The following is a 27,672-nucleotide window of genomic DNA, read 5'->3' as shown; positions in this document are numbered from 1 at the left end:
TAATGGGCAACAATTTAGCACCTTCTAATACTAAGCATGTACTATCAGGATTAAATTTAAAGAATAGTGCGATCCTAACACCTCATGGTCCTTCGCTGATAACAGATTGTTCCAGAGGACCAAAGCATAACAGACAAGAAATGAGCTTATTGTGACCTTCTCGGCAGGAACAGGCAGAGAAAAACAACTTCTCACTGTGGCTCAAATAGGATGATGTAAAAATCAAATAGCTTCAAAAGTCCAGCTCGAAGTTTACTTTCAATCACACAAACTGTCCCATCTTCTTTCAAGTTTACTGTTGCAATGCAGCTGGAACCATGTGCAGTATCCTGACACAGGAAATGAGGGAAAAGAGAGCTTGCACAAATGATTCACTCTAAAGATAACAAGCATTTGCAATCCAAAAGGCCTCGCATTTACAAGAGTTTAAGCGATTGGCATTGTGAATGACAATGCCTTTTATTTATCTATTTTGACAATTAACACATAAATACAAGTAATGTCATTTACAATGCCAATAGCTCAAACTCTTGCAAAAGCGAGACCTATTCAAAGAACTGGCCGTCATTGTTCCGGTTTGCTAAGAAGGTGAAAGCATGCATGGCGCGTTGAATGTTGCGAGAAAGCACGTTGTGCCTGCAGTAGGAGAAACTCATTAAAGAAAATAGTGCTTACAGACTACAAAAAGACATACCTTAAAAGGGCCAGTCCTCTTGGAAGGTTACAAATGAAGACAAGGCGCTACTAAGGAGGGACTAACAAGCCTATTAACGAATCAGAAGCTAGTACTTACGAAGGGTAATGACACAAGCCAGTGACAAATATGGGCGGAGAGTGGGCTGGGCTTCTATTCCAATACAGCATGCCGCAGAACAGCGCTAGACCTAACAGAATACTTATATACACTGCCGCCTATGCAGGGTGAACCATTGCGCACAGCATCAAATTGTATGTTTCAAACTCAAGATCTTTCAGTGCAGTGAGAGAGCAGATAGCTTTCCAACTCATGCAGAAAGAGAGATAAGACTGTAGAAAAACAACTTGCTTTCATTAACCAAATAAGCATTAAGTTACAGCATGTGAAGTATCAACCCGTTTCATTATTTCTTTACGGTTTTGTGTAAACTAGATTACTAAACATTTGTATATCTGATCTCTTGGAAACAACTTTAAGTATTTGCCAAGCACTGTTAGATCAAAGTTTTGAGTAAACATGTACACTTGATTAACGGACACAGATGCACAAACCTTGAAAACTTCCATTTCCTCCAGGATCAGTTCGCCATTTGCTGAGCTGTTGGTTGGCAGAACTACTACTTTCTGCACAGTTCCAAGGTCTGAAAGAGAAGTTATGCCACAAGATCAATTACTCTAAGAATTACAATGGCAGTGAAAAAAGTATTTTCTTGCAAAGATGTTATTACTTTAGTTTCAAAATATTTGATAGTGGTGTGGTGTACTGCATGAGGGCAGCCACATAGTTTTCAATTAAAATTTGAATATCTATCACATAGTTGGAAGTGATTTAACCAAAGACTTGCACTAGTAAGCACATTTCGAAAAAGCCCTAACAGAATATGTAGCAATAACATAAAGTATCCATCTTTACATTTTTGACGCACTGTATTCTGATTAACCGAAGGGAGTGTTTTGAACCACATCACTCAAAATGCAATAGTTGGAAGAGTGTGAGCACATGAAGCCGTTAATGGGGAAATAGATGTATTTATATAATTAATACATTATTTTACGATGCACCACTGTTACTGTAGGAAGCTGGCTCCTTATATGGAATACTGAAACGAGGTATACCGTGCAGAGAGTCTAGGTTTTCCCTTACCAGTGGACAGGGACTTACTCTAACAACCCCAATGTGCTCTTTTAAGGGGTAGTGTAGTCGAGCAGCCATAAGCTTATCAGAGAGGAGCGTTAGGCATCTGCAAATACACACATTAATCAATAAGTGACGCAAACGGCTCATTAAGGAGATCCACACCAATTTATAAAAATAACCAATATTTTTATATATGTTTAGGCACCAGAATCAATACGATAAGGTAGGTGCAAATGGCTCGAGACAAAGGGGATTGGCTTCTTCTCCCGTGAGAAAACCCAGATTTGCATACCAAACGCAGTAGGCACTTTGAAGCTCCCCTGCCTTTGAATTTTAATCTGCAGGTCATCCCTGGGAAGAGGTGAAAACCCCCCTGCCCAGGCAGGCCTGGTTTATGGCCTCCTGAGACCCTTGGGGAGGTCAGACATTCATCTCTTGTGGTGGTGGGTTGATGAAAATCAGTTAGTCAGCACAAGGGGCTGGCAGGTTTTCAATTGGCACCTCTAAACGAACCCTCTGGGTGCATGTATTACTAAATCTGACATTGGCATTGGTGTGGGTTTATTAATACGAGATGTTTGATACCAAACATCCCTCTTTTCAGTGAAGCCATCATATAGCTGGGGAACTCATTTTTGCCAGTGTCCAGCACATGTTTTAAAATGGCGTCCATGTTCACTTGTATGGCTCTAATGGAACTGACCAACACTGGGGCATATCTGCTCATGCAGATATGCCCTTGCATGTAATATAAGGCTGTAAGGCCTGCTGAAGGGGTGCCTTACAAATATTACATACAGTGTTAGGGGACATGGCACGCAGGGCTGTGTGTCATGTTGTGTTCTTACTTTTGTATGCAACAAGACATGCAGTTTATATGAGCTTGTGAAGCGTCCTGGGTGGGGGGAGGGACAATTTGTACTCCAGCCCTTGGGGACCCTCTTTAGTGCCTCAGGCCCCAGGGGTAACATTTACTTGGGACTTACTGAGGGTACTAAAGATGTTGCCAATTGGAGAAAACACACAGTTTTGGGAAAGACATCTAGCACTGGGGACCTGGTTAGCAGGAACCCAAAGCGCTTCCAGTCAAAATCACATCAAATTCCAGACAAAAAGTGGGGGTGACCATGTCAAACAGGGCACTTTCCTACAGTTACCTTACAGTAAATGATGTGTATCAAGTGGGGGATGAAGAGAGCTACAAAGGTATGAATGATGAAAGCAAATGAAATTGTTCTCTAAATCTATAGTTTGATTGGCTCATTGAAATTATTGTGGGGTCCATTTACCCATCTATCCATTTATTAATCTTCTGTAGTGGAAACATGGTCCATTTTGCTCTCATTCAGTACCGTGTGTAGATTTCACTATGAAAATTATCTCAATATTTAAATCATGTGCTACAATTCCAACTTGTAGAAAACCTGATTAAAAGTGGATGTCAGGTTTTTGATTTTGCCTGTCTGATTCTTCTGGAAGAGCAGGTGTGAAACCCCACATAAGTCATCATTTATGCCCCATGTCCAATTATACCCTCATTTGCTAAAGCTATTTTAGTTGAATTTGCCATGCACACATGATGCTCACCTGCTCCTTGAGCCTTGGTTTTTCTTCCCCTCATCAAACATGCAGACAGCTGTCTTCCCCTCTATCATCTGTGAGCTGACATCCCTCCTCTTCCCCTCACCCGTCTTTCTTCAGCCAATGTCTCTTCACTCACTACCCCAGGGACTTAAACATTTAAACAAAATACTCCAGGCCACCTTAAGGACAACCAGAGAAAACAGGAAATGAGATGGAACCTGTGCCTCACAAGCCAACATGCAAAAGTTTTTTAAAAGATTTAAGGTGGGGGTAGTAATCTGTGGATTATGGAGCTTTACAGGTAAGTAAACATATAAATAAATAAAACGAATTTCGTAGCGCGCACTGCATCGCATTTGGGGATGCAGTGCACGCAACGAAATTCATTTTTATTTATTTATATGTTTATTTACCTGTAAGGCTCCGTAATTCATAGATTACTACCCCCCACCCTGCCCCTCCCACTCCCCACATCACGGCCCTGCAGGAACACCTACTACCGACCGCGGATGGTCAGGTCCTAAACTAACCTGATTGGTCAGTAGCATGCACGCCTGCCCTTAACAGAGTGTTCTGCTAACCACTCAGGGGGACGGGAGGTGGTGAGAGAAGGTGTTGCAGCACTCACAGTCTTCGATCGAAATGATGAGGAGCCATCATGTAAAGACAGTTTGTGCATAAAACATGTTTACAGTGTGCATAGGACCCGAAGTCTCTGTGACGTTAGGTCACATGTCCTCAATCATTCACAGGCAGCATGAGGTAACTCTGCCCTTCACCAACTCTTTACAAAAGATGAGTTGCGAAAGGGTGTTTCCTGCAGCTTGTGAAGTGATTGACAAGCAGCCCCGGGAAATAGGGGGCTGCCGCCTTACACACCCAGGACTGCTTCAAAACGTGACCCTCCTGCGCTTCATAATAGAGTGATCTCTTGAGAACCCTGAGAATTGCAGGCCTTGGCTGACATGAGCGCTTAGCCTAGGTTTAAAAATAATAAAAAGCAAAATGTGATTTGGCACATGGGCACTAGTGCATATGCCTCTTTGGACAGTGCCTGGCTGCAGGGCCGGCGCTAGGCATGGGCAGCTGCCCAGGGTCCCGCGCCTGCTTGCAGCAGTCGGGCCTCGCACCTTTAAAGACTCCAGACTATTGAGGCCCAGGAGGCCCCTACAAGTTTGTATTTTTTCTTTGTTTGAACAATCTCCCCTGCAGGCCTGTCTCTGTGGGCCTAGTGGCTGCATCTCCATGTTGATGGCAGCAGTTAGAGAGTTTATTGAAGTGCCATTGCTGTGAAGGGTGCCCTGCCCCTGCATCAATGAAAAGAAGAATATCCTGCTGGGTGCGGATCAAAAGATTGAATGGCGATGTTGACGCATGCCAAGGAAACTGCTCACCTAGGGCAAGTGGAAAGGGAGCAGAGAGGGAGATTAAAGGGGTAAGACACACTGAATAGAGTGAGGGGGGAGCGGATAGGTGTGTGTACGGCAGTGAGACAAGAGGTGCTCGCAGAGGAGCAGAATCAGCGGGTAACAGTGGATGGAGCAGGTTTAACGTGTGCTGGGTCACTCGATTCTCAGACCCGGCAGTGAATTAAAATGGACATTCAAAAGGGGCCATACATTCATGTCCTCAAGCTTGCCTGAAAAAACATTGATCCAGGATCTGCACAATGAATTAAAGTTCTGAAAAGGAGGTGATGAGACGGGCCCGCTCTCCATTTTTGCCCTCACTCTCAGAATGAGAAAGCAAATCTTAACTCTGCAGCAGTATCCCCCTTCGCTACCTTCAATGAAACTTCAAAGAGACTTGTTATAATTCTTTCACAGTCTTATCATGTCAGAACTGGAGCATTTTCAATATTATATACAAGTAAGCTGTAGATGTTGCTTATTCATCTTATGCAACTAATAACCACGGACAAAGCCAATAGTCCTGGCTTGTTGTGAGTGTAATTTCACTTGTTGCAATATTTTTCTGGAGGCAATGACAGAGGCAGCAAAATACCAGCCAGGCGGCAGACTATGTTAAGCACAGATTTATATAGCTTACAGGTTTTTAAGCCACACCCCTAAATACATCAGAAACTCCCCTTTGAAAGACATCCTCAGTTTTTTTCATCCCACTTAAAGCCCTGCTGTCAGGTCAGTATGTAGGCCGCTTTTTTGGCTAGTTGTTGACCTGCTTTATGCTCTGGTGAGCCAGTTTTTACTATTGATTTTTATGATATTAAAGCAAACATTGCCTGCACCAAACTCAAATCAGTGTAGTCTTCCATAACTTACAAAAAACTTACACAACATATCTTTACAAATGTAAAACTGCCCCAGTTTGCAAACATGTGACACTTGTCTAGCTGACTAACTCACTAATGGGGGCCCCTTTTATTTTGGTACAGGGCCTATTTTCTTTCCCAGTCTGATGCTGCATGTTTGGTAGGGCAATTGGCATTATGCGATTGTGCAGCAGTAGCAATTTCTGCAGAATTATGTATTTGACGCATTTGCCACATAATCGATCAGCTGCTGCATAATCTACAGATTTTAACAACAAAATTGCTTTCTATCTCAAACGGTTCAAAAGTTACTAAATATGCAGCAACATGTCTTGCTGCATGTGGGAAGGTCCTTTGAAAGACTGGAATAGTCAACTTTCTGTTTCCCACTGTTAAATTTGGGTGATAAATTGGTACTAATGGGGTGCAACAGGTGCCCAAACATTGTTACCAAGTTTAAATATGGAAAAAAAATGAAGTAATACTATTTCAAAATGTGCCAGATTATGCCGCATAATTTGCCTTTTCTTGCCACATAATTTACTCACCCTGCCACAAAATGTTGCCCTCTCCTGCCGCATAATTGCAGTGGTCCTGATGTTAGGGTAATCAATGGCAGTGATTTTGTTGCTGTTTATATTTCACATGCTTTACTTAATCTTGCATTCCCCTAGAGTGGTACCTATTTCCAGCATGTGTGATTCTGTATTTCATCTCACAGCATATTACTCTTGGATGATATACCCTTTGTACTTAGTTGCCTTCAGGTGTATATAACAGGCTACAGTTGAGCACCTTGGAGTTGAGGCTGCAGGCAGTACAACTTTCACACTGTGCCTGTCTGTCGGTCAAGAAGGTGTTCAGATTATATGATCATTCAAAATATGGCCTCTCTGCAGAGCACAAAGAGTAATGGTCCTGCATTCCAGTTGTGATTCTATGCAAATGTGTGTGAAGGAGCTACTCATTGGTCAACAAGGGGAAAGTAAAATAATGTATTGTTTTTACTCATTTGGCTTAAACAGCTAACAACCATTGACAAAACCCAGTTGCGGCCAGCATGAGTCGCAGTTTGGGGGTTGCGGGAGTTGGTTTCATTTTAATTATTTAAAAAAAACTTTCCTTAGCCGGCCCGATCTGATTCCACGTCGTCGCTGCTTAGGGGCCTCACATGTTCCTATTTTGCCCGGGGCCCCACTTATCCTAGGACCGGCCCTGCCTGGCTGCCCCACTCACATGCTATGGAGGACAAAAGGCAGCCAGGCACTGAGGGCGGCATGTGGCACAGGTTCATTTAAAGACTTTATTTTACATAAACATGTATGTTATGTGGATGGTAATTGTTCTTTGTAATTACTATCTGCGTAACCATGAAATCTGGTTGGGTGCAGCCCCAATGCCCTGAGCTAGAAGCCTCATCTGGTCGTGGTGCTTCTAGGCACTGTTTAGTTTTTCACTGAATGCACTGTCTTACATAGATACTGTGCACTGACCATTGTGTGAATCTGAACACCCACATGAGACTAGGAACTTGTCGTGGTATACTGATGTGAGCGCCTGTGACAGTCACACTTAATCATCATTTAGATTATGGACTTAATTTCAAACCCCAATTAAATTAGAATAAGCCTAGACAACCACTGAATTCGAATCTGATGGGTTTTAATTAACAGCCTTTAAAATGGGATTACCCACAGGGAGTTGTAACCATTTGTGGCCTATAACTAAGAGTAAATCTGAGACATCAGTAAGCCCTAGTAAAATACATCAAAATACTAGCAGTAGGAGATATTGCTAAAGCGGATACTATGTATGATCTGCAAGTATGGCCGTGGAGTGATATCTGCATTGTTGGGCACATGAGAGTGCCGTAAACTGCTATTGGGTGGGATTGCGGGCCAGTATCCCAGGAGGATGTGTTGACATTAATTCTCAAAACGCTGGCTTTGGTCAGCGATTGCCCTGGTGTCCAGCCAAAGGTCGACGGGTCTCATACAATTACAATTTACTCATCACCGTTCGAGTGCTGGTAAAGATTGCCTTGAAATGTGCTAAAACACGCACAATGTACAGTTGCATGCCTCCTAGGTGGTCTAATGGCATTAGCATATTTGGGTGTTTTATTCGGTATTAGCATCCGTGCGCTCAAGAGCTCTGGAGATCTTACAAGGAAGGAATTGGTCCTGGAAAAGCCATGGTAACTTCTTATCACCAGGGCGGCTACGGAAAGTGTATGTGTGCTTTGTTAGAAAAGTAGAAAAGCAACTTGAAGAATGCTTTACGGGGGCCCCCAGAATGCAAGCCTGGCCTGAAGTTACAGGGGTCATCTGGGGTCATTGATCAGGTTGGCGCTGCGATGACGCTCGTTCTCGTGGCCATCTGTTGAATCAGGCATGTGCTCTGCCTGTGCAATACCTGGGTCTCAACCACGGATTGCATCCGCCAAGTTCAGCTACTTGTGGAAAGACAAAGGCATTCAGAGTCCCTAATTACAGGCTTTTGGCTTTACAGCAGTCATCCAACGGCCCGCAGGCGCTTTCCTTTCAATAATATATGGATTTTATGAAGTTTGAGCCTGCACTGCTGCTAGCAATGCAAATTATTTGTTTACAGGGAAGTAGGTTTTAGAAGTCGGGAGAGTTCAATGTGCAGGAGTCTTTTTATTTATGTTGACGTTATGGAAATATTTCAGTGCTTGTGGCAGGTTCCGACAGATGCGGCATTTCTAGGATATTTTCAAACATTAGTCAAACGGTGGAAATTATTACTGGAAGACTGAAAAGAGGGTGCGTGGTTTTGTGGGAGGGCGTTTCTCACTTCAGGATTTTGAATCCGGATTAAATTGGATCTGCAGTGCTTTAATGACCTGATGAGTCACATCTGCTTTTGGTCAGGTTCCATATCATACAAAAAAATATGACTGTGTCCTAAAAGATCACATTTTAATGAAAAGGGTGCACTTCGAGTCTAGACTAGGCAAACTGTTCTGTTGGGCACAACAAGTGTGATTAGTGTTAATTTGCACTCTTTGTGTCAGAGGTCACACAATGCTTTTTATGTTCAGTTTTATTTAGTTACATTTGTTTTATTTGCTAGATGTATTTTGTTGTCCAGTTGTCAACAAATCACGTGGCAGTGCTCTTGTGGAGAAGTGTGGCTCACTGGTTAGAGGAGGCAGACCTGGAAGCAGAGGTCAGCCCGGGACCAAGGATCAATTCCCGGCTCGGCGGGGTCTTGAGTCCTAAAATGTCCATAGACTTGACAATTCTCGCTCCGGTGCCTACTCGATTCACGGGTTCACACTCTGCGACTCTGGGCAATAGCTTGCTAAATCTCCACAACGGCCCCTCGTGGCGGGATGCCTTTCACCTTGCGGATACCCTGCCAGAGTTATCTCACAGGGGAATATCAGGACGGGTTCCCTAAGCAAGCGCTTAGAGACTGGTTGATGATTTGCGCTATATAAATTCCTGTACATTTACATTTACATTATGGTTCACAAGTCAATTCGCAGATGCCATTCACAACAAACTCATTGTATTCTACACATACTCTAATGGACCTTGATTCAGCCACATTCAGCACTTGGCCTCTTTGCCTCAGGAACCTTCCATCAGCCACTGGCTTTAGTCATTGCCAATCTTGCATCCACACAGGAGTACTTTACTCTCACTTGACTGATCCTTCTTCCATCTGCAGGACAGGCTATCTTATGTTTGAGAGGTACACTCAGTCATCGCACCTTTAATTCTTTATCTCAACCATGCATTGCATATGGGAAGCTGTGAGAACCCATTCAAGGGACCACGGGGCAAGCAAGGGCTATTGGCCTCAACTGTGGGGGTTGAGGTCGTGTATCTCTGATCTCATGGGGTAACTCCAACTATGGCTCTGCAAACTAAGCCAATTACAACCACTTCAAAACTTGATTCTCAGTGGTAGTGACTGCGAGCAGTCACAGGCTTCTCAGGGAGGTAGTGAGGCGTTCCTTGAGCTCAGAGCTCATCAGTCACACAACAGCACAATAAACAAATGTCCAACCCAGTAATTACCTTTCAAGAAAGAAAGTACTTTAATGCATACTAGAACAAAATACTTCACATGAAAACAACAACATATAATTTAGGGCCTGATTTCTAGTTGGGCAGTACGGTACTGCATCACAAACATGCCGGATCTCCTGTCAATCTTATTACAAGTGCCATATGATATAATGCACTTGCAATAAGGCAGGCAGGCTGTTACATTTGTGATGGAGTAACCCACCCATCAAACTCTAAATCAGTCCCTTAGTGTTCCTGGGCACTATCGGGCAGTGCTACACCTCTATCTGCTATCTCCTCCCTTATTCCAATCATCTAGGTGGTCCCTTAGCTAAGGGTAAGAGGTATGTGCAATATTAGAGCTGAGGAGCAGTTCTCACTACTTGATGGATTTGCATTCAAAAATAAGTTTCTTACCAAATGTAAATAAGTCCTCAGGGCAGCTTCTTAGTATCTTCCTCAGTGTGTTCAGCCACTTTTCTCTTCTGAGAGGTGGCACATCACCTGGCAGCTTTGCTGGTGTGTTTTACGATGCCTGCTGGGTCACCCACTCTGCAAACACAGAGTTGTCAGCCATGATTCCTGGCAGGTGATTGGGGTCACTCATGGGCACACTGTAAAAGTCATGCCAAGGCTGATTCTTCTGGTTATGATGCAGCCACGTACACGCCAAGTCTTTGGTAAGGATGCAACCATGCAAACACCGATACTCTGGTGATGATGTAGCCATGCACAGGCCATTATGCTAGTGACATGGCAACCATTATATGGGAGAAATGCTGGTGATGATGCGACCATACACAGGCCAATGCTCTGGTGATGAAGCAGACAAGCACAAGGCAGCTCTCCTGACTGACTGAGCCTTCAGCAATCACGGTCTTAATCTTCATGGTTCATGTCTGGAGCTACGGTGGAGAAACTTCAGGCCTACTGACACCGGGGTCCCCAGATAAGGCTCCTCAATCCCACAGACACTTGGGATATGCTGCTTCATATGCTGATTCAGGACACGTACACAGCTCTCCAGCAAATTATTAGCGTTAGGTGAAGTCCCAGGTGAAGTCCTGTCACCTCTAGGAAGGGACTGTCAAGGAAAATCAGCTCTGCTTGCACAGTCTTCTGAGCACTCTGGGGAGCACTCCCTTCCTTGGCCTTTGGGGACTTTGAACTGGAACAGCATGTGGGGTAGCAAGGTCAAGCAGGAGATACATATCGATTTTCTGTATCTTCAGAATGGGTTTAGGATTGTTCCCTTATCAAGTGTCCTTTCCAGGATGCTCTCCAGACACAGTCTTTCTGTAGAGTGATACTTCTCACACCAGGGTAGTCTCCAGCAACAGAGGTACAAAGAGATTTGAGGTTTATGTTCCTGGCTTTCATCATCCAACTGAAAGTGCAATCAGGGTAAGACAAAGGGCTGGGTGTCACCAAAAGGTTCCCCTCACCTTCCACAACAGAGTCTTGTTTCCTACCTCTCACCCCTACCATCCACCAAATGACAGTGCACAGGATAACTAATCAGCAGTTCAATACCAACGTCTAAAAGAATTCCCAATGGAGCCCTGCCTCCATTTCCATCACTTTAGAATCTAGGGGATATCAGCAATACACTTCCACTGTCTGGGGAAAAAACTCACCTGTCTTGTGCAAATGCCTGGCCTGGGTCACTCACACACCATGCATGCACCACACAAGCTAAACACACTTGACTTGACACACACTTGGAATTTTAGCACTGGGATGTGTAAGCATACAGAAGTTGAACCTTCCATGAGTGTTTTATTAGGCGTCCACTCCAGCTAGATTGTATTTCCAGTTTTTGGACTCTGCACACTGAGACACTGCTGTCCAGTGCTCTGTGTATGTGAGCTGACCCCTAAAAACACAGTGAAATTGGTTACACTCCTAATTGGCATATTTAAATTACCTCTATATCCCTAGTATAGGGTACAAAGTGTACCCAGGGCCTTTAAGTTAAATGTCATACAGGGATGGCAGCACACATTGTGCCACCATTAGTGTGACAGGGCAAAACATGATAACAGGCTTACTACAGTAGAAGGTTTTGGTAGTCTTATAACCTCAAATTCAACCAGTGGTGGCAGCTGCTTAAAGGGGTGGCGGGGCAGGGGAAAGGTGGGCTGGGGAGGGGTAAATGAAAAAAGACCTCACCTGCAGGCTGGCTGCCACCTCTCGGTCCACTTTGGCTCTTCGTTAGACTCCAGGAGCAGAAAGCATGAAGCTGGAACCAAGAACACAGGCACCTAGACTACCCTAATCAATCACAATGCTGGGTTAGAGCAGCATTGTGATTGGTCTGAGTGCCAAGCAACGGCGCTCAGAGAGGAACTGGGAGGCTGTGCATGTTCTCCACGCAGGCTGTGCAATACAGCTGGTAGAGAACAGGCAAAGTGCACATGACTGTTTGGTTAAAAGAGAAAGAGAGTACCCTTCTAGTTAACACCCACAGGAACAGGGTAATAAATGCAAAAAAGAATTGAGTGTTCCCTGGGTTCTTGATTTCAATGGGGAACTAAATCATTCGCTCATCTCAACATGTTCTCATTCAGCCTGTTCACCAATAATATACTATAGTGGAACCACAAAAACATAAACTATTTCATGTACAAAAACATTAACATTTTATTATAAAAACAAATGTTGTTTAAAAAGTGTTTGATGCATTATTAAAACATGAATTCATCACAATGATTAAAAACAATATCAGTCTACTCAGAGGTACCTAAATGTCAGTGTTTTTTTGGATCAGATCTGTAGACACAAAGATACAGAGATCAGCATACTTTTGAGGACATCAATTGCGATAGCACATAATTATAAAATATACAAAATCAATATATCCCCTACGGGGTAGTCGACGCGTTTCGGTGGTTGTGGCAATGTGCCCCACCTTCCTCAGGACAGTTTTGATGTATACATATATCTGTGAACAGCAAATACCAATATAAGAATACATTTATGGTGACATTAACAGTTTTTTGCCTTTTTTATCCCTTCTTCCTTTATCTTTTCTGCGCTTGTACATCAATCTTTGTGGTTCCACTCCGCATTTACAACACTTTGGTGACCCCAGGGTCCACCCCCCTTAATGATCAATATGGACTAGGGTATATAGACTCAAATATTCATACCTCCATTCGTTTCCCTCAACATGAGATAACACGCAATCACTCAAGATTGCATACCTTTAAAGATATCCCTTTCTGCTTAGGATATTTGATTGAAGTAGGACTTCTTAGGCGGCTAATTCTAGTCTCGCTCTACCAACAGAAAGAGGATTTTTTTAGAGTCATTAGTCTAGTTTACAGATATTCAAACCTACTTTGTTTTTCCCATATCCTACCTTTTATGTTTATGCTGGCACTTTCTATTGCTTGCGGTATATCCTTTTCCCAATATTACTGGCAGTTATGTTCAATTCTGCCCTGTGGGGAAGCGAGTAATAATACATTAAGTTCTCACTCCTTGTGTGATATATGGATTATTCTTATTTAATTCTTCTATTTGATTACACATTCATGATAAAATAGTGATATTATACAACTAAAAAAGAACCACTCTAACTCTTTCAGATTAAACAACATCCAAGACACTGAAGTCCCTCCCTTCCCTCCAAACTTTCAGAGCTGCCCTTAAAACACGCCTCTTTGTCCAAGCGTATATGTAAGCGCATGAGTGCCCGCTTTTTGATCTTTTTGTTAGGCGCCTTGACACCTTCGGGTTTTAGTTTGCGCGTTACAAGATGCACAATAAATAAATAAAATAAAATATAAATAAATCGCCAAACAGAAGCCTACACCGATGTAATGATCTAATTACCCTAACGAAGGTGTGTAATCAAATAGAAGGATTAAATAAGAATAATCCATATATCACACAAGCAGTGAGAACTTAATGTATTATTACTCGCTTCCCCACAGGGCAGAATTGAACATAACTGCCAGTAATATTGGGAAAAGGATATACAGCGAGCAATAGAAAGTGCCAGCATAAACATAAAAGGTAGGATATGGGAAAAACAAAGTAGGTTTGAATATCTGTAAACTAGACTAATGACTCTAAAAAAATCCTCTTTCTGTTGGTAGAGCGAGACTAGAATTAGCCGCCTAAGAAGTCCTACTTCAATCAAATATCCTAAGCAGAAAGGGATATCTTTAAAGGTATGCAATCTTGAGTGATTGCGTGTTATCTCATGTTGAGGGAAACGAATGGAGGTATGAATATTTGAGTCTATATACCCTAGTCCATATTGATCATTAAGGGGGGTGGACCCTGGGGTCACCAAAGTGTTGTAAATGCAGAGTGGAACCACAAATATTGATGTACAAGCGCAGAAAAGATAAAGGAAGAAGGGATAAAAAAGACAAAAAACTGTTAATGACACCATAAATGTATTCTTATATTGGTATTTTCTGTTCAAAGATATATGTATACATCAAAACTGTCCTGAGGAAGGTGGGGCACATTGCTACAACCACCGAAACGCGTCGACTAACACGTAGGGGATATATTGCTTTTGTATATTTTATAATTATGTGCTATCGCAATTGATGTCCTCAAAAGTATGCTGATCTCTGTATCTTTGTGTCTACAGATCTGATCCAAAAAAACACTGAAATGTAGGTCCCTCTGAGTAGACTGATATTGTTTTTAATCATTGTGATGAATTCATGTTTTAATAATGTATCAAACACTTTTTAAACAAAATTTGTTTTTATAATAAAATGTTAATGTTTTTGTACATGAAATAGTTTATGTTTTTGTGGTTCCACTATAGTATATTATTGGTGAACAGGCTGAATGAGAACATGTTGCGATGAGCGAATGATTTAGTTCCCCATTGAAATCAAGAACCCAGGGAACACTCAATTCTTTTTTGCACATGACTGTTTGGCCAGCCCAAGATGGCAGGCCAAACCATCATGCACACTTATAGAGTGTGCTCGAGACTCCTTCCACTGGTCCCTGCTCTGGCCAGCCCTATCCTGCTCCACACATAAGCACGAACGGAAAAATAAAATAATAACATTGCATTATTATCATTATATTTTTCCTTTTTAAACTGTTCGCAGATCAGTGGTGCGATGCTCCTCCACCTTAGCGAGGAGCGCTGCTGAATTCAACCTTTAAAAATAATCCTTATGACAGGTCTAAACTCTACTTTTAAATATTAATAAGTGTCCCCTAAGTAGGCCTTAATGGCCAATAAGGCAGGTTGCATGATATTTAAAAGTAGGACATATAAAAGAATTCTGATCTGCTGGTGAAGTTCGCTGACTTTTAATTCTGCAAAACTCTGTGACTATGGATTAGGACTTTGAAACTTTTAAAAGCTTTTAGAATTCCAGATTTTTACTGGGACCCATCCACTTTTTGTACCCAACCAGGGTTTCATTGGGTTCTGCCTCAAATTGTACCTCCATCTCAGTCTACTGGGACTATTGACTACCATGGCCTTTTTGCACTTTTTTATGCTATTTTCACTTACACCTTTAAAAAATCATATTTCTGCTTCCCTTTTTCGACCTTTAGTGAATAGGTGCTATTTTATTCAGCAAATGTTTCTCTTTTTTCGAATTCAGTTTTTTTTGTCTTTTGACTTTATTACTGTTTGTGTACTTCATAAATACTTTACACATTACCCTGAGTCAAGACTGTCTGCTCTGTGCCATAGCTAGCATGGGTTGAGCTTAGGGTAGTTTAGTGACTGAGAGACCACCCTGAGAAGAGTTGGGATTGTTACTTGAGGTGGGCAACCGTTCACCCCAAATAATGATACAATTTTTTACAGAGGGAAACCCATCTAAATAGCAAGTAATGTGTTACACAGGGGTGGAAGTCTTGGCATATGATGCAAGATCATTTCCAGCAAGACGGAATGTTTGGAAGATGTGATTCTGACTTAGATTTAGTACCAAATATGAGTCAATAACACTGCAGTGCCTGTCATTCTGCATCTATTATTTCTTGATTATGTGAAGTAGGCATAGAGGAGCTTTTCTGCACTGAATGATTTACTATATTAAATAGGTGAGACAACCAATTGCTATGTATATAGTAAAGAAAGATCAGCAAGGAAGAAAAAACGACTTTCTATTCTCTATAGAGCAGAGAGAATCTGTTCTACTTGGTGTACAAAAGTTTGGAGTGGCACTTCACTCCCCGCTGAGACATATTGCAGTTGCGGCTGCCTCGAAACATGGGTGGTGGGGTGGAGGGGGAGAATTAAAAAAAAGGAAATTAACTTAACACCGCTGCACGCCTTTCCTCCGTCTACACTAGCAGCAGCTGCACCAGACACCCCCAGACTCTCCCAGCCAATCACGACACTGCAACAGCAGCGTCGTGATTGGTCTGAGTGGCCTCTTTTGTTGCTCAGGCAGTGCCTTGGACCCTGGGCATGTTCTCCACCGGGCTGTGTTACACAGCCAGTTGAAGAACAGGCTAAGTGCGCATGACAGTTTGGCCAGGCCAATAGGGCCGGCCAAACCGGCATGAGCACTTGGAGAGTGCAAACCACTCTTCATTCTGCTCTGGCGAGCACAGCTCTGCCCTGACCTGGTTCAATTCCAGCACAGAAAAATAAAATGATAATAAAGTCTTGATATTATCATTTTATTTTTTTGCACTGGTCAAAGAGCAGTGGGGCGATGCACCTTTGCCTTAGGGGAGGAGCAGCGACTGATAGAATATTGGAAAAATCCTGCACTGCTGCAGTCGGTCTTTCTTCCAGCATATGTCTATTAATATTGTGATAATTACTGCACTACCATGCAGGGAAGTTCTCACTTCCATAAGCATTTATTATTCAAACCAATGCAGCATTACTCTCCAATGAAAAACACAGTGGTGAATCACCAAAAACCCTGGGTTGTTTAAACCAATCTATTCTATGTAACAAGTATAGGTGAAGCGCGCTTACCAGTAGCAACGTCTATGTACTAATTCTGCATCAGTGTATCTTTATACCCTTAGACATGTACACAAATGTATGCATGTTAAGGTCCTTCTTTACTCCAGTCTAGCTGTAACTCACCTATGGAATATTCTGTTAATGACCAACCGTATAGAAGTCAATAATAAAGCCCTCAGTAAAAAGAAGAGAAACCACATACGCCACAATCAACTATCTAGCCAGAAATGCAGGATTCCATATGCAAAGCAGGTCCATCCATCCGTCCGTCCATCCCTTATCAACAAACCATAAAGGCGATTATCTGACAAAACTCTGTAAGCTCTTATGATTTCAATATTCAGAGTCGCATTTCACAAGTAAATAAACAAACACTCTAAGGCCTACTTCCTCTTCACTGTACAGTAATTGAACAGGCTTGCCAAGTATCACACATAAGGTGTGACAGTAACGCATTTCAGTGTGGTGTTCCACATCACTGCACTGAAGTGCATTGTCACGCATTTGACATCTGTGTGTCGGCTTTGCTGCTCCCTAGACTTAACAATCCGCAGGCTCAGTAAAGTTAATCATCCTTCACTGCTGGCTGCTACAATATTACATCTTGCTGCATTGAAATTCTGCCCGCCTCTATCTCTCTCCGGAACTCAAGGGAGACCTCCCAGCGTCCGGTGAGCGTGCAGCATGCAGGGGCGGCCCCTCGCTGTTGCCCTGTACTGAGGCGCGGTGAACCTTAGCGTTTAAGGGGATCATTGCCTCCTTACGGTTTGCAGGGCCCCCGACCATGGGTGCAGGTTTGCCGCCTTCCTCGCTGGCCCATCTACCACATGACGGGCCCGCAGCTCACAGCAAGCTGCGCAGGCTCGTGAGGCTGCGGTCGAGGAGAGATGGCTCCCAGTTGGCCGAAGGGCCCTGCAAAACACCTGAAATTGCGGGAAAGACCGAGGTTGATTCTGGATGTAATCTCCCACACCGGGCAGCTCGCACTCGGTGTATTGAGGCGTGTGGTTGGGCCACCCGAGAGTGCAGACCGGGGGCGGTGGTCAGTCAGGTGGGCCCCAATGCCCCTCTCGAGGTGCTCCTGTTGATGGACTGCACCCGTCCATCTACAAAATGAAGTAAGTGTGCCTAAGCCCTTTACGGGCCATGCGCAGCTATTAGCGGTTAAAAGCTTCTTCTGTATTCGGATATGTTGCCTCATCGCACAGGGCCTCTAATTCTGCAGCACATGCGCCCTCACTTAGCAAGCTGCTTCAGCATGCAGCAGAGAGGTGCAAGTCCCGGTGGTCTTTGTCGTTTCGGTTTGCAATGAACGTTTGCTATACCTGCTTGAATTAACAGCTCAGTTTTTAAAGCTAAGTGGTATCCACAAATGCAGTGCTGCCTCCAATAAAATATACTTACTTCATCGGATGTCTGTAACCGTGCACGACAGACTGCACTATGTTTATTATCCGGTATGAATGTTTCACCCAGGCCTGGAATTTTCTTTGCATTCTAATGTTTGTTGTTATTAATCGTACAAAAATGCAAAAAAACAAAACCAGACCAAGTCGAGACACAGTGAATATGTAGAAAACACTTTATCCCCACCCATTACAAGGCCTTCCAATTCTAGTGGTTTGCAGATGTTTAATGTCTTCTTACAAGTTTTTTGTTGCTCAAATGGGTGTAATTTCTTACATTTATATTTGTCCCTCGTTTTCATTGCTTGATTTTGCTAGTGAGAAAGTGTCACTCCTAGTCCTTGAATTGTCACTCATAATTGCACTGAAATTATGAGAATGTCACACATATTTATTATTTATTTATTTATTTATGCGATTTTATATAGCGCGAACTTTACCCGAAGGTGTCAGAGCGCTTTACATAAGAACCAGTTGAGAAACATAAGGACTTAGGATTACATGCGTTACATAAAGGATACAAACAGAAAAAATTGCAAATGTACAAGATGTAAAGTCACACAAGGAGGAGATACAAATGGATATACTCTAAGAGTCACATAGGAATGGTAGATAGCACAAAGGTCTACTGCATATACTAGTGATTAGAGTTATCTTTATATACATAGGGAAGGGATATGACTGGATATACTCTAAGAGTCACATAGGAATGGTAGGTAGTACAAAGGTCAACCGCATATACTAGTGACTAGAGTTATCTCTATATACATAGGGAAGGTATACGCATGGATATACTCTAAGAGTCACATAGGAATGGTAGAGAGCACAATGGTCTACTGCATATACTAGTGATTAGAGTTATCTCTATATACATAGGTAAGGGATATGACTGGATATACTCTAAGGGTCACATAGGAATGGTAGAGAGCACAGCGGTCTACTGCATATACTAGTGATTAGAGTTATCTCTATATACATAGGGAAGGGATATGACTGGATATACTCTAAGAGTCACATAGGAATGGTAGATGGTACAAAGGTCTACTGCATATACTAGTGATTAGAGTTATCTCGATATACATAGGGAAGGGATATGACTGGATATACTCTAAGAGTCACATAGGAATTATAGGGTACAAAGGTGTACTGCATATACTAGTTATTAGAGTTATCTCTATATACATAGCGAAGGGATACAAATGGATATACTCTAAGTCACATAGGAATGGTAGAGAGTACAATGGTCTACAGCATATACTAGTTATTAGAGTTATCTCTATATACATAGGGAAGGGATACAAATGGATATACTCTAAGTCACATAGGAATGGTAGAGAGTACAATGGTCTACAGCATATACTAGTGATTAGAGTTATCTCTATATACATAGGGAAGGGATACGAATGGATATACTCTGAAACCTTGGCAGCTATGCTTGAAGCTGCTGTCCCTTTAATGGTGCGCCTGTTGGCGTCACATTACTCTGCAGCCCCCGTGGTGCTAAGTTAGGCCCCAAGCCTGGGGGGAGGGAGGTTCAGCACAGTAGACTGACTGGGTCTGGGACCAAAGTGGTAGGTGGTGGACTGTCCGCGCCCCCTCCTCTCCCCCTCCCGCACACAAATCCCCCCCCCTCCCCCCCCCCCCCCCCCCACTGTGTACTTTGCGGTGGGCTCAAGTTTCGTCATACCACTGCTACGCCCTTAATCATGTTGTTTAATAGCGACATTAAAAAAAAAATACCTGTCAGGACAGATATTGGAGAATACTGTCTTTGTCAGCGCATACTGGAAGGACCGAAACCACAGAGCACTGCATCAATTTGTTTGAAGACCGATGCGCAGGCCACTGGCTGAGCTGCAAAGAAGCAGCAAACAGGCCCTGACACCTGGCGCCAATTACAAGCAGACGCTCTCGACGAGCCCCCGCTGCGCGCCCGCGGGGTCTGCCACTGTTGGTGACCTGTCTCCTGCCTCAGCGCCGGGCTGCACGCCTCGCCAGCGGCGGAGCTCGAGCGTATTTAACACTCCCCTCACTTGGTTTCAATAAAGTAAAGATAAATAGAAAGCTCATGCGAAGACGTGCACATTTGGGGACTTTAGAGCTGAAGACGCAAGAACACCCATTTTTTTAAACTCATCTGTGGCATAAAAACACTAGAACGCGGCGGGAATGAGTAGTACACGGCCTTGCAGCGAAGAACAGCGCCGACTCCTTTCTTCTCCCGCCAGCAGTTTAAAGTTCGAGCCAAATAAATACGTGCCAAAATGTTCTATCTTCGTGTTTATTTCTACGTGACTAAGCAGCAAACTTCACCATGGTACAAGGCGCTTCTTGAAACATTTAGGGATGCTTTAATGTTCTAATTCATTGACTTTTGATATTTTACATAGCAATGTGGTCTAGGTAATTGGTCATGAAATAACGTGGTAACATCTCAACGTGGTTCCCTTGAAGCTATTTTGCATGTTTTTAAAAAGTACTATAACTTGTGTTTGAGTTTGTAGATAGGTCCACCGCAGAGTAAATTATTTTAGACACTAAAACCCAGAAAATATTGTCTGATTGCTATTTCGGTTGTCGGTGTTCAACTTTTGCTAAAAGTCAAACCTCAATGACGAGGCACATCGAGGGTGCTCACTGAGAAACACAAACATTTGCAATGGATGAAATGCTTAAATTATTTCATAGTCATTAATATTGCTCTAGTTAGCATGCCTTACTATCATGTTTTCCACACTGTGTTATTAAGATGAGGGAATAGCCACATGCAAATCAGTTTTGGCTCAACACCAAAAATAGAAGCCCATAGTCCTGATCAAAAAGGGAATCTGTTATTTTTTTAAGAGAAAGCTGTCTTCTTGTAAGACAAATTAGAAATTGTCGCTGCAGGCGGTCAGATACCTGCCGCAGGTTCTTCCAGCTAAAGCTTGCGAGATTTTGAAGTTTTTGCTTGAAAACTAAGTCGAATAACAGAAAGCAACATTTTGAGAGATGCTGGAGCCTTTCTGGGGGACAAATCTGAAATTAAATATGGGGCAGTGGAACTGCCAGTTAGTTGGGCACTTTTCCCTGTAGGCCCCCCGTGGCTCTGGAACAAAAATGTTCAGAAGATTCTAAACCTTTTACTGGTGCTCAAGCAACCACAGGAGTACACTTCAAAGTGCCCCATGAACTAGAGGAACACCTAGAGACTCTCAGGTTACTAGGCAAAGAGCAACAGAAAAGTCCAATCAGAGTTCCAATTCCCAGTTCAGCAGGGAATTGTAGGGCAGTGTCGCTACCAGCTTTTTGTGTGCTTATAACCAAGTAGAGGACAGCCAACTGACCCTTGAAATCCACTTCTTTGTCCTTGGTACAAGGGGAATCGGGTCCAGTCCTTCAGAGCTCCTTGCATGCCAAAGACAGCCTGTCCTCTTCTGTTTTTTCACAGATTCAGAAAGTGTTCTGATGAGGTGTTGTGGGGTGCCATGTTAATACATGGCACTAGCTAGTGGGTAGGGGTGACTCCTGGGCACTCCCTAACCAATGGATTAAAAGTTCCTAGGGCAACTGTACCCACTTTTACAGTAGTTGCTGTTTGCGTTACTGCAAACTGTCCCTAAATGCGGAGTGTGATGGCATTTTCAAAATGGCAAAAGTCTTTGGCGATTGTAAACTTGGGCTTTGAGGGTTTTAGGTGTGTAGGGGAGTGCATCTTGATAACTACTAGTCTTCTCCCACATCTAACACTAAAATCTAAATTGAAGTCGGTGCTGTGCCCACAAGCAAACCCACAGACAGAAGGCTGGTAGGACAAAAGTAGGAGACTACTGCAGTCAGACAGGTGATACACAAGAATTGTCCTGGCATCCTGTTCTCTCCCTTTCAAGTGCACTCAAGTGGTACATATGGCTCAGCAGAACTGTTAGGCAGGATTTGACACTGTGATGTTAACAGGATGTTTCACACACAATAGTAAGTGGCAGGAGGACCCTCCTACTTCAACCTCCCACACAACTGACATAAAACGCAAAGAAAAGTAGGAGTAGTAAAAATGTCATTTTTGTAGAAGAGGTTCATGGGCAAAACACCCAGGTTGGATAAACTGCCATCACCTACAACAAATTGTGGCATGCTTTATCATAGCGCTGTTAAACACACCTCCGCGCAAGTCAACAACAAAGGTGGAGCAATAGGGTGGGGGAGACAATACAAACATAAACATAAAAAATCACGGGATCCAAAGCAAAGTGCAGAAAAAACTGTTAAAACTAACTATAGGATATCCTACTACCCCTTTATTTGTGGATTCCCTAGTTAGGCTTAAAATGGTTCTAATTAACCAGTGGATGGTGGTATGCGTGGTCTATAATGGACCTTCTACCCCTCCACTCTGCAAGACTGTCAACATGCTTCAGACGGATATAGTGTCTTTCCCAGCCTTCCTCAGGACTAGATAGATCCCTAAATAGCTCCCTTACCTCCTACCTTAAGGAGTATATGGGAGTCACAGCCTGTGTAAGTGTGCATGTCATGCTGATCTTGTAAACAACCTATGTGCAATTACAGAGTTTCAATTGTCATCATGTTCGACCTGGAGGGGGATTGAGAATGGCTCCCCGTAGTCACACATTTGTCAAGGTGCGTGGCAACAGAATGCCCAAAGGCCCACACTGTATATTCTAATGAACTCTGAGAAGACATCTCTCCCCATTTAGGTCAGCCCATTGTTGTGTGCTCCTGGAAGGAATTTCATACCTCTACCCAGGCTTAGCACAGACTGGAAGTTACTGAAGAGATAACGCAAATTAGCCCCCACGAACTTCAGGGAGGGAAAAGGTAACTTTTAATAAGTTACTTTTCAGTAATATTTATCAAAAATCTGACTTCACCATTGAATTAGATTTTTTTCTTAACTATTAAAAATATTGGTTGAATTATTTTTTAGCTGGCCCCTTTTAGTACTGTAGTCCCCAATCTGTATTTTTGCATATGATATCTAGGCCTGCAACAGTGAAAATAGACTTTTAGCTCTTGTCACTGTAGGGAAATGGAAATATTAGTTTTCTACTTGTCCCACTTTTAAATACAATGCACCTGCCTTGTAGGCTACAAGGCCTACATATGAATGACTGACTAATACTGAAAAGAGAGGGCTTTACCTGTCAAACGGGTAATTTTGACAGGCCACACTGCAGGTTTTACACTGCAGCAGTCAGGCTACACAAGGAAGGCCTGTAGCCTGTAGCTTGTAGTGGATGGCAAAAATGTGCTGCAGTCCACTTCCAAGCCATGAGTGCACTTTCTACACAATATATCATGGACTTAAAGGCAATTTAAATGTGGCAAACAGAAAAGGCAAGTGTAACCATGTTTAAAGGGGAGCAAAGGCAGTGTACACCTGGGTAGCAAGGGTAAAATGTAGCGTTGTAAAACCAGCAGCAAAAGGGTCAAGCAAAGGGCAAACAATCTGGGGTGACCATGAGAAAAGGTGGATTTCCTACAGCCCTACACACGTACTCATCTATACCGAGACTAAGTAGACAGATTACTTCCTGCTATGCCTATTGTACTTAGAAAGTGGGTGGTAGATGTCCTCCATTGTCAGTATAAAAGGTTGGCAACATATCATGGAAAGAAGATATTGCCTAACTATGTTTGTGACCAATGACAACATTTAGTCAGTTAATGAATTTGGTACGACACAGGTACACAAGTACGCAACCCATTTTGAGTTCCCACTTTTTCACACAAGCTAGTTCTAATGCAGCATGAATTGTCACAGGGGGTTGTTCACTTTCAGGAATTGAAGAATACTTTTCATACTTTGCTTTCGTTTTCAGATTATTTGTGCACAATAATGTAAGATCTGTGTACATCTGCTCCAGCAATATATCTACTGTGTTGCTCCAACTGAGCACCCTTTTGTGCCACCACAAAAGAAACATCTCCCAAAAACGGTGGTGCTGAAAGCTGAATACTTTTTCCACTTTACAAATAATGTACCACAAACGCAGTGGCGTAGCAAGGGGGGGTGGAGCGTGGGTGGTCTGCCCTGGGTGGCACACGTTTTGGGGGTGGCCGTTGTGCCCATCATGCTTACCTCTGGCTGTCACAGGGCAGCAAATGCAGGGTCTGTTGTCACCCCAACTCTTACCTTTGGCCGTCGTGTGGTGGCGAATGCCCTGACCATCAGGGGTGTGAAAACGGTCTAGCTACTGCACTGCACAAACGTAAAAATATACTGGTGAGCCTATCATCAACCTAAAAATTAATACATGATAATAACATATCACATAAAGGATACCTTCATTCAATAAGTGATAGCACAGAATGGAGAATGGTTCTAATTTAGCTACAAAGATACATCTTTGACAGAAAGAGAAACATAGTTTTTTCCAGAAATCGTTCTGCTCGTCATGGGCCATATCTGGAGCCTCAGTCTCTCCCTTCCAGTAATCCTGGTTCTTCTAATGATTAAATAACTAGACCGGGGTAACTAGTACATCACAGCAGCTCACTATACTTTTTATCGGATAATTCTGAAGTTGTTGTAGAATGTGTTCCCTCTGCTGGCTACTTTATCCTGCCACCAGTATAAGCCCAATCTGTGGGTTTTAACCCCTTCACTGCGTGGGGATAATCCACCGCTGTGCTGGGGGAGAGGGGGGCGCGCACAGCGCCCGCATGCTCATGACGAGTTGAGCTCGTCATGAGCTACGGCGCTCCTGTGCTCATGACGAGCTTAGCTCGTCACAGGTGTATTGCCTCCCATGGAACGCTCAGCACAGCGGGGGAATTCTCCCCGCACCTGAGCGTTCCACGGGCCATGACGAGCTCAGCTCGTCATGAGCACCGGAGCACCGTGGCTCATGACGAGCATGGGAGGGGTTAAACATTGATTTTGGCCCAGTACAAATGTAGAGGTATGAACTGCCCTTTAATTATGCCTCTGGTCCTGTCTCTGATTATTATTTTGCATCTCGAAAATGACTTCAAACTTCCTACTTCCTTGATCAATATTTATTTCACCAGGAGCTCAAATTGTCCCAACCAACCAACAGTATGAATCCCAGAGAAAGACACTAAAAACTATGGGATAAACAAGCCTTTTTGTCCCAAAGTTATGATGTACATTACCACTGGGAGTAATATGAATGCAGGAATGAGAGTTGGTATCATTTTCCTGTACCTGTGAAATATGAATATGCCCCAAAAAAAACACACGTCACAATTTAATTAATTGTCCAGTTACTATAAACTATCTCTGTACAAGTCACTTTCTATCGCAAAGTTTTTTTTTTAGAGATGTTTACTAGGGCACACAATCTCTAACTGTGTAAATGCACTAACTGAAATTTAAAAGCAATGTTACGTTATTTTGCATAGGGAAATGTACAGGGTTAATTTCTACAATTTTTATGGTCTGGTAGAAGGTTTGGAAACTGAACGCTGTCTCTCAATGGCTCTGGGGTTTGTCATTGTTGGACTTGGTCCTTTTTGCAGGGTCATCTCTGAACTTTTTGCCTTCCTCCTAGCCTTTTTTTCTGACATGGTGTTGGTGGTTCTAAGACTCTGGGCACTTTAGCACTGCTGATTAGTGTAAAGTCTGTGTGCTCTCTATGCTATGCTAAACATGGTTAGATTGGTCTACACCTGCTTGGCATATTTAATTTACTTGTCAGTCCCTTGTAAAGTGGTATCTCAGATACCCAGGGCCGCTAAATTAAATGCTACTGGTGGGCTTGCAGCGCTGATTGCTCCACCCACCAAAGTAGCCTTTAAAACCTGTCTCAGGCCTCTGCCATTGCAGGGCCTGTGCGCGCAGTGTTACTGATGCTGTGACGTGACACCTAAAGTGTGTGCCAGCTCTTTGACCCCCATTTACTGCATTGCAGTCACCCCTAAGGTGGGACCTAGCTTGCCCTATGGGCAGGGTGCATTTTAGGTAAAAGGTAGGATATGTACCTTAAGTGTGTGGCATGTCCTGGTAGTGACAAATAGCCATTTCTAACAGTCATGAATTGCAGTTATAGCAGAGTAAGGCTCTGGCTTCTCAGTGTATTGCTTGTTGATGATTTAATGTGTTTAAGGGTGCTCGTGACAGGAGTGTTTGCTGTTATGTTTTTGCAAAGAGGTTGACTGGCTGCTTATTACTTGAAGAAGTGCTGGTGTTGTTCAATTGAATTGTTTGTTAGTTGTACACTTTCTCAGTAGAGATGTGCATGGACATTAGGATTGGTTTCTGTGTCTTCTCATGGACTTGTATGTTTGGTGTGACAATACTTCAGAGTTGTGGCTTTCATGCCCTACGGGGTTTGTTATAATAAATTGTTATCCTAGTAAGAAGGTCTGCTGTGCCGAGGGACTCTTTACTCGGGGAGGAAGTCCAGTATTAGTTATAGTGGCAACTCTTTGCCCACTACATAGTTTTGGTGGCGGGGTGTGCCCACGAAGGTGATATATAACATATTTTAGAAGATTACATGCTGTGAAAACTGCTAGCCAAGTTAACAATTACAGGCAGGGCTAAATGGACTCCTTCTTTACAAAATGAAAAATAGCATGTTTCCACTTTTTGTGATTAGACAAATGCAAGCTGTATGAAAAAGACAGTGCTTACTATTTTCTCAAGCTCCACCAACACCACAGAAACAGCCTGTGGGAGTTTCAAATGTGTTTTGACTTCTTATTTTTCTGTTTTATACATTTTATGATGCCCATGGACTAAAAGGTGTGTCCATTTCTCATTTACTGAGGTTACTGTTTTCATATTCTGTGTGGTCACCAGCTGGGTTTGATTTTCTGTTACAGATATCGGGAACTTTATTTACCTCTTACTAGGTTTGTACTTTGAAAATGTATTATATACATAGTGTTTGCTCAGGCTCACATTTTATTTGCTTTATGACCCACATTCATTTCTAAGTTCCTTCCTGACAAAAGTGCATGTCACCCACTGTGATACATGGAATGTTTGTGTTATAACTTCTTTTTTCTCACCTACATTTTTCGTACATTTTTCGTCAGTTTCATGGGCAAGACACACACACACACACACTATTATTTACGCTGACCTTCATGGATGATTAATACTTCATGAATGATTAATACGTAGCGATCAATAGTGGCTATTAGTGATAGAATAAACACTCATTGCTGCTGGTAGAGATTTTTACACTAATGTGCCTGACACCTTCTCTTCATTTGTGCTAAAACGAACCAATGAACTGATTGCATTTTGTATGAGGCAGGATTTTTGTGCTGGGCAGTGGTAGACTGTGATTTTCCAAAATGTTGGGATGTAATACGTGTCCAAAATTTAAGCAGGCAAAGACTGACTCTTTTTCAGAGAGGCTCTGGTTTGGGGTCTGTCCTCGAGAAAATGTAAATAAACGTGGGCTCAAACATCACATTTTAAAGCACAATTTCAACATAAATTTGTTAAAAATACTCCGAGAGAGCACTCACTCAAATCATTTGTTTGTGTGACAAATAAGCCTTAACCTCCTTGGGAGTTGACCTCGGTTTTTATTTCTTCAAAATTTGCCACAGGTGTCCTCCAAATGAAAAGAATTACCTCCAATGTGCCTGGGGCAGAATTTTGTCTTGGGTGTCCA

At 42.8% G+C, this 27,672-nt stretch overlaps 1 protein-coding gene across 1 annotated transcript in view; it reads right to left on the bottom strand.

The window, feature by feature from the left end:
* Positions 1-27,672, bottom strand: part of SEMA3C (semaphorin 3C) — a 598,500-nt gene that overhangs the window by 115,765 nt on the left and 455,063 nt on the right. Inside the window, exon 13 of the mRNA XM_086919828.1 lies at positions 1,249-1,337. Coding sequence (XP_086775954.1) covers positions 1,249-1,337 — 89 coding nt within the window. The remainder of the gene's footprint in view (positions 1-1,248; positions 1,338-27,672) is intronic.

The sequence above is a fragment of the Lissotriton vulgaris genome, chromosome 1_1 (genome assembly GCF_964263255.1).
Source record: "Lissotriton vulgaris chromosome 1_1, aLisVul1.2, whole genome shotgun sequence".
NCBI classification, from domain to species: domain Eukaryota; kingdom Metazoa; phylum Chordata; class Amphibia; order Caudata; family Salamandridae; genus Lissotriton; species Lissotriton vulgaris.
This window is presented reverse-complemented; position numbering and strand designations above follow the sequence as displayed.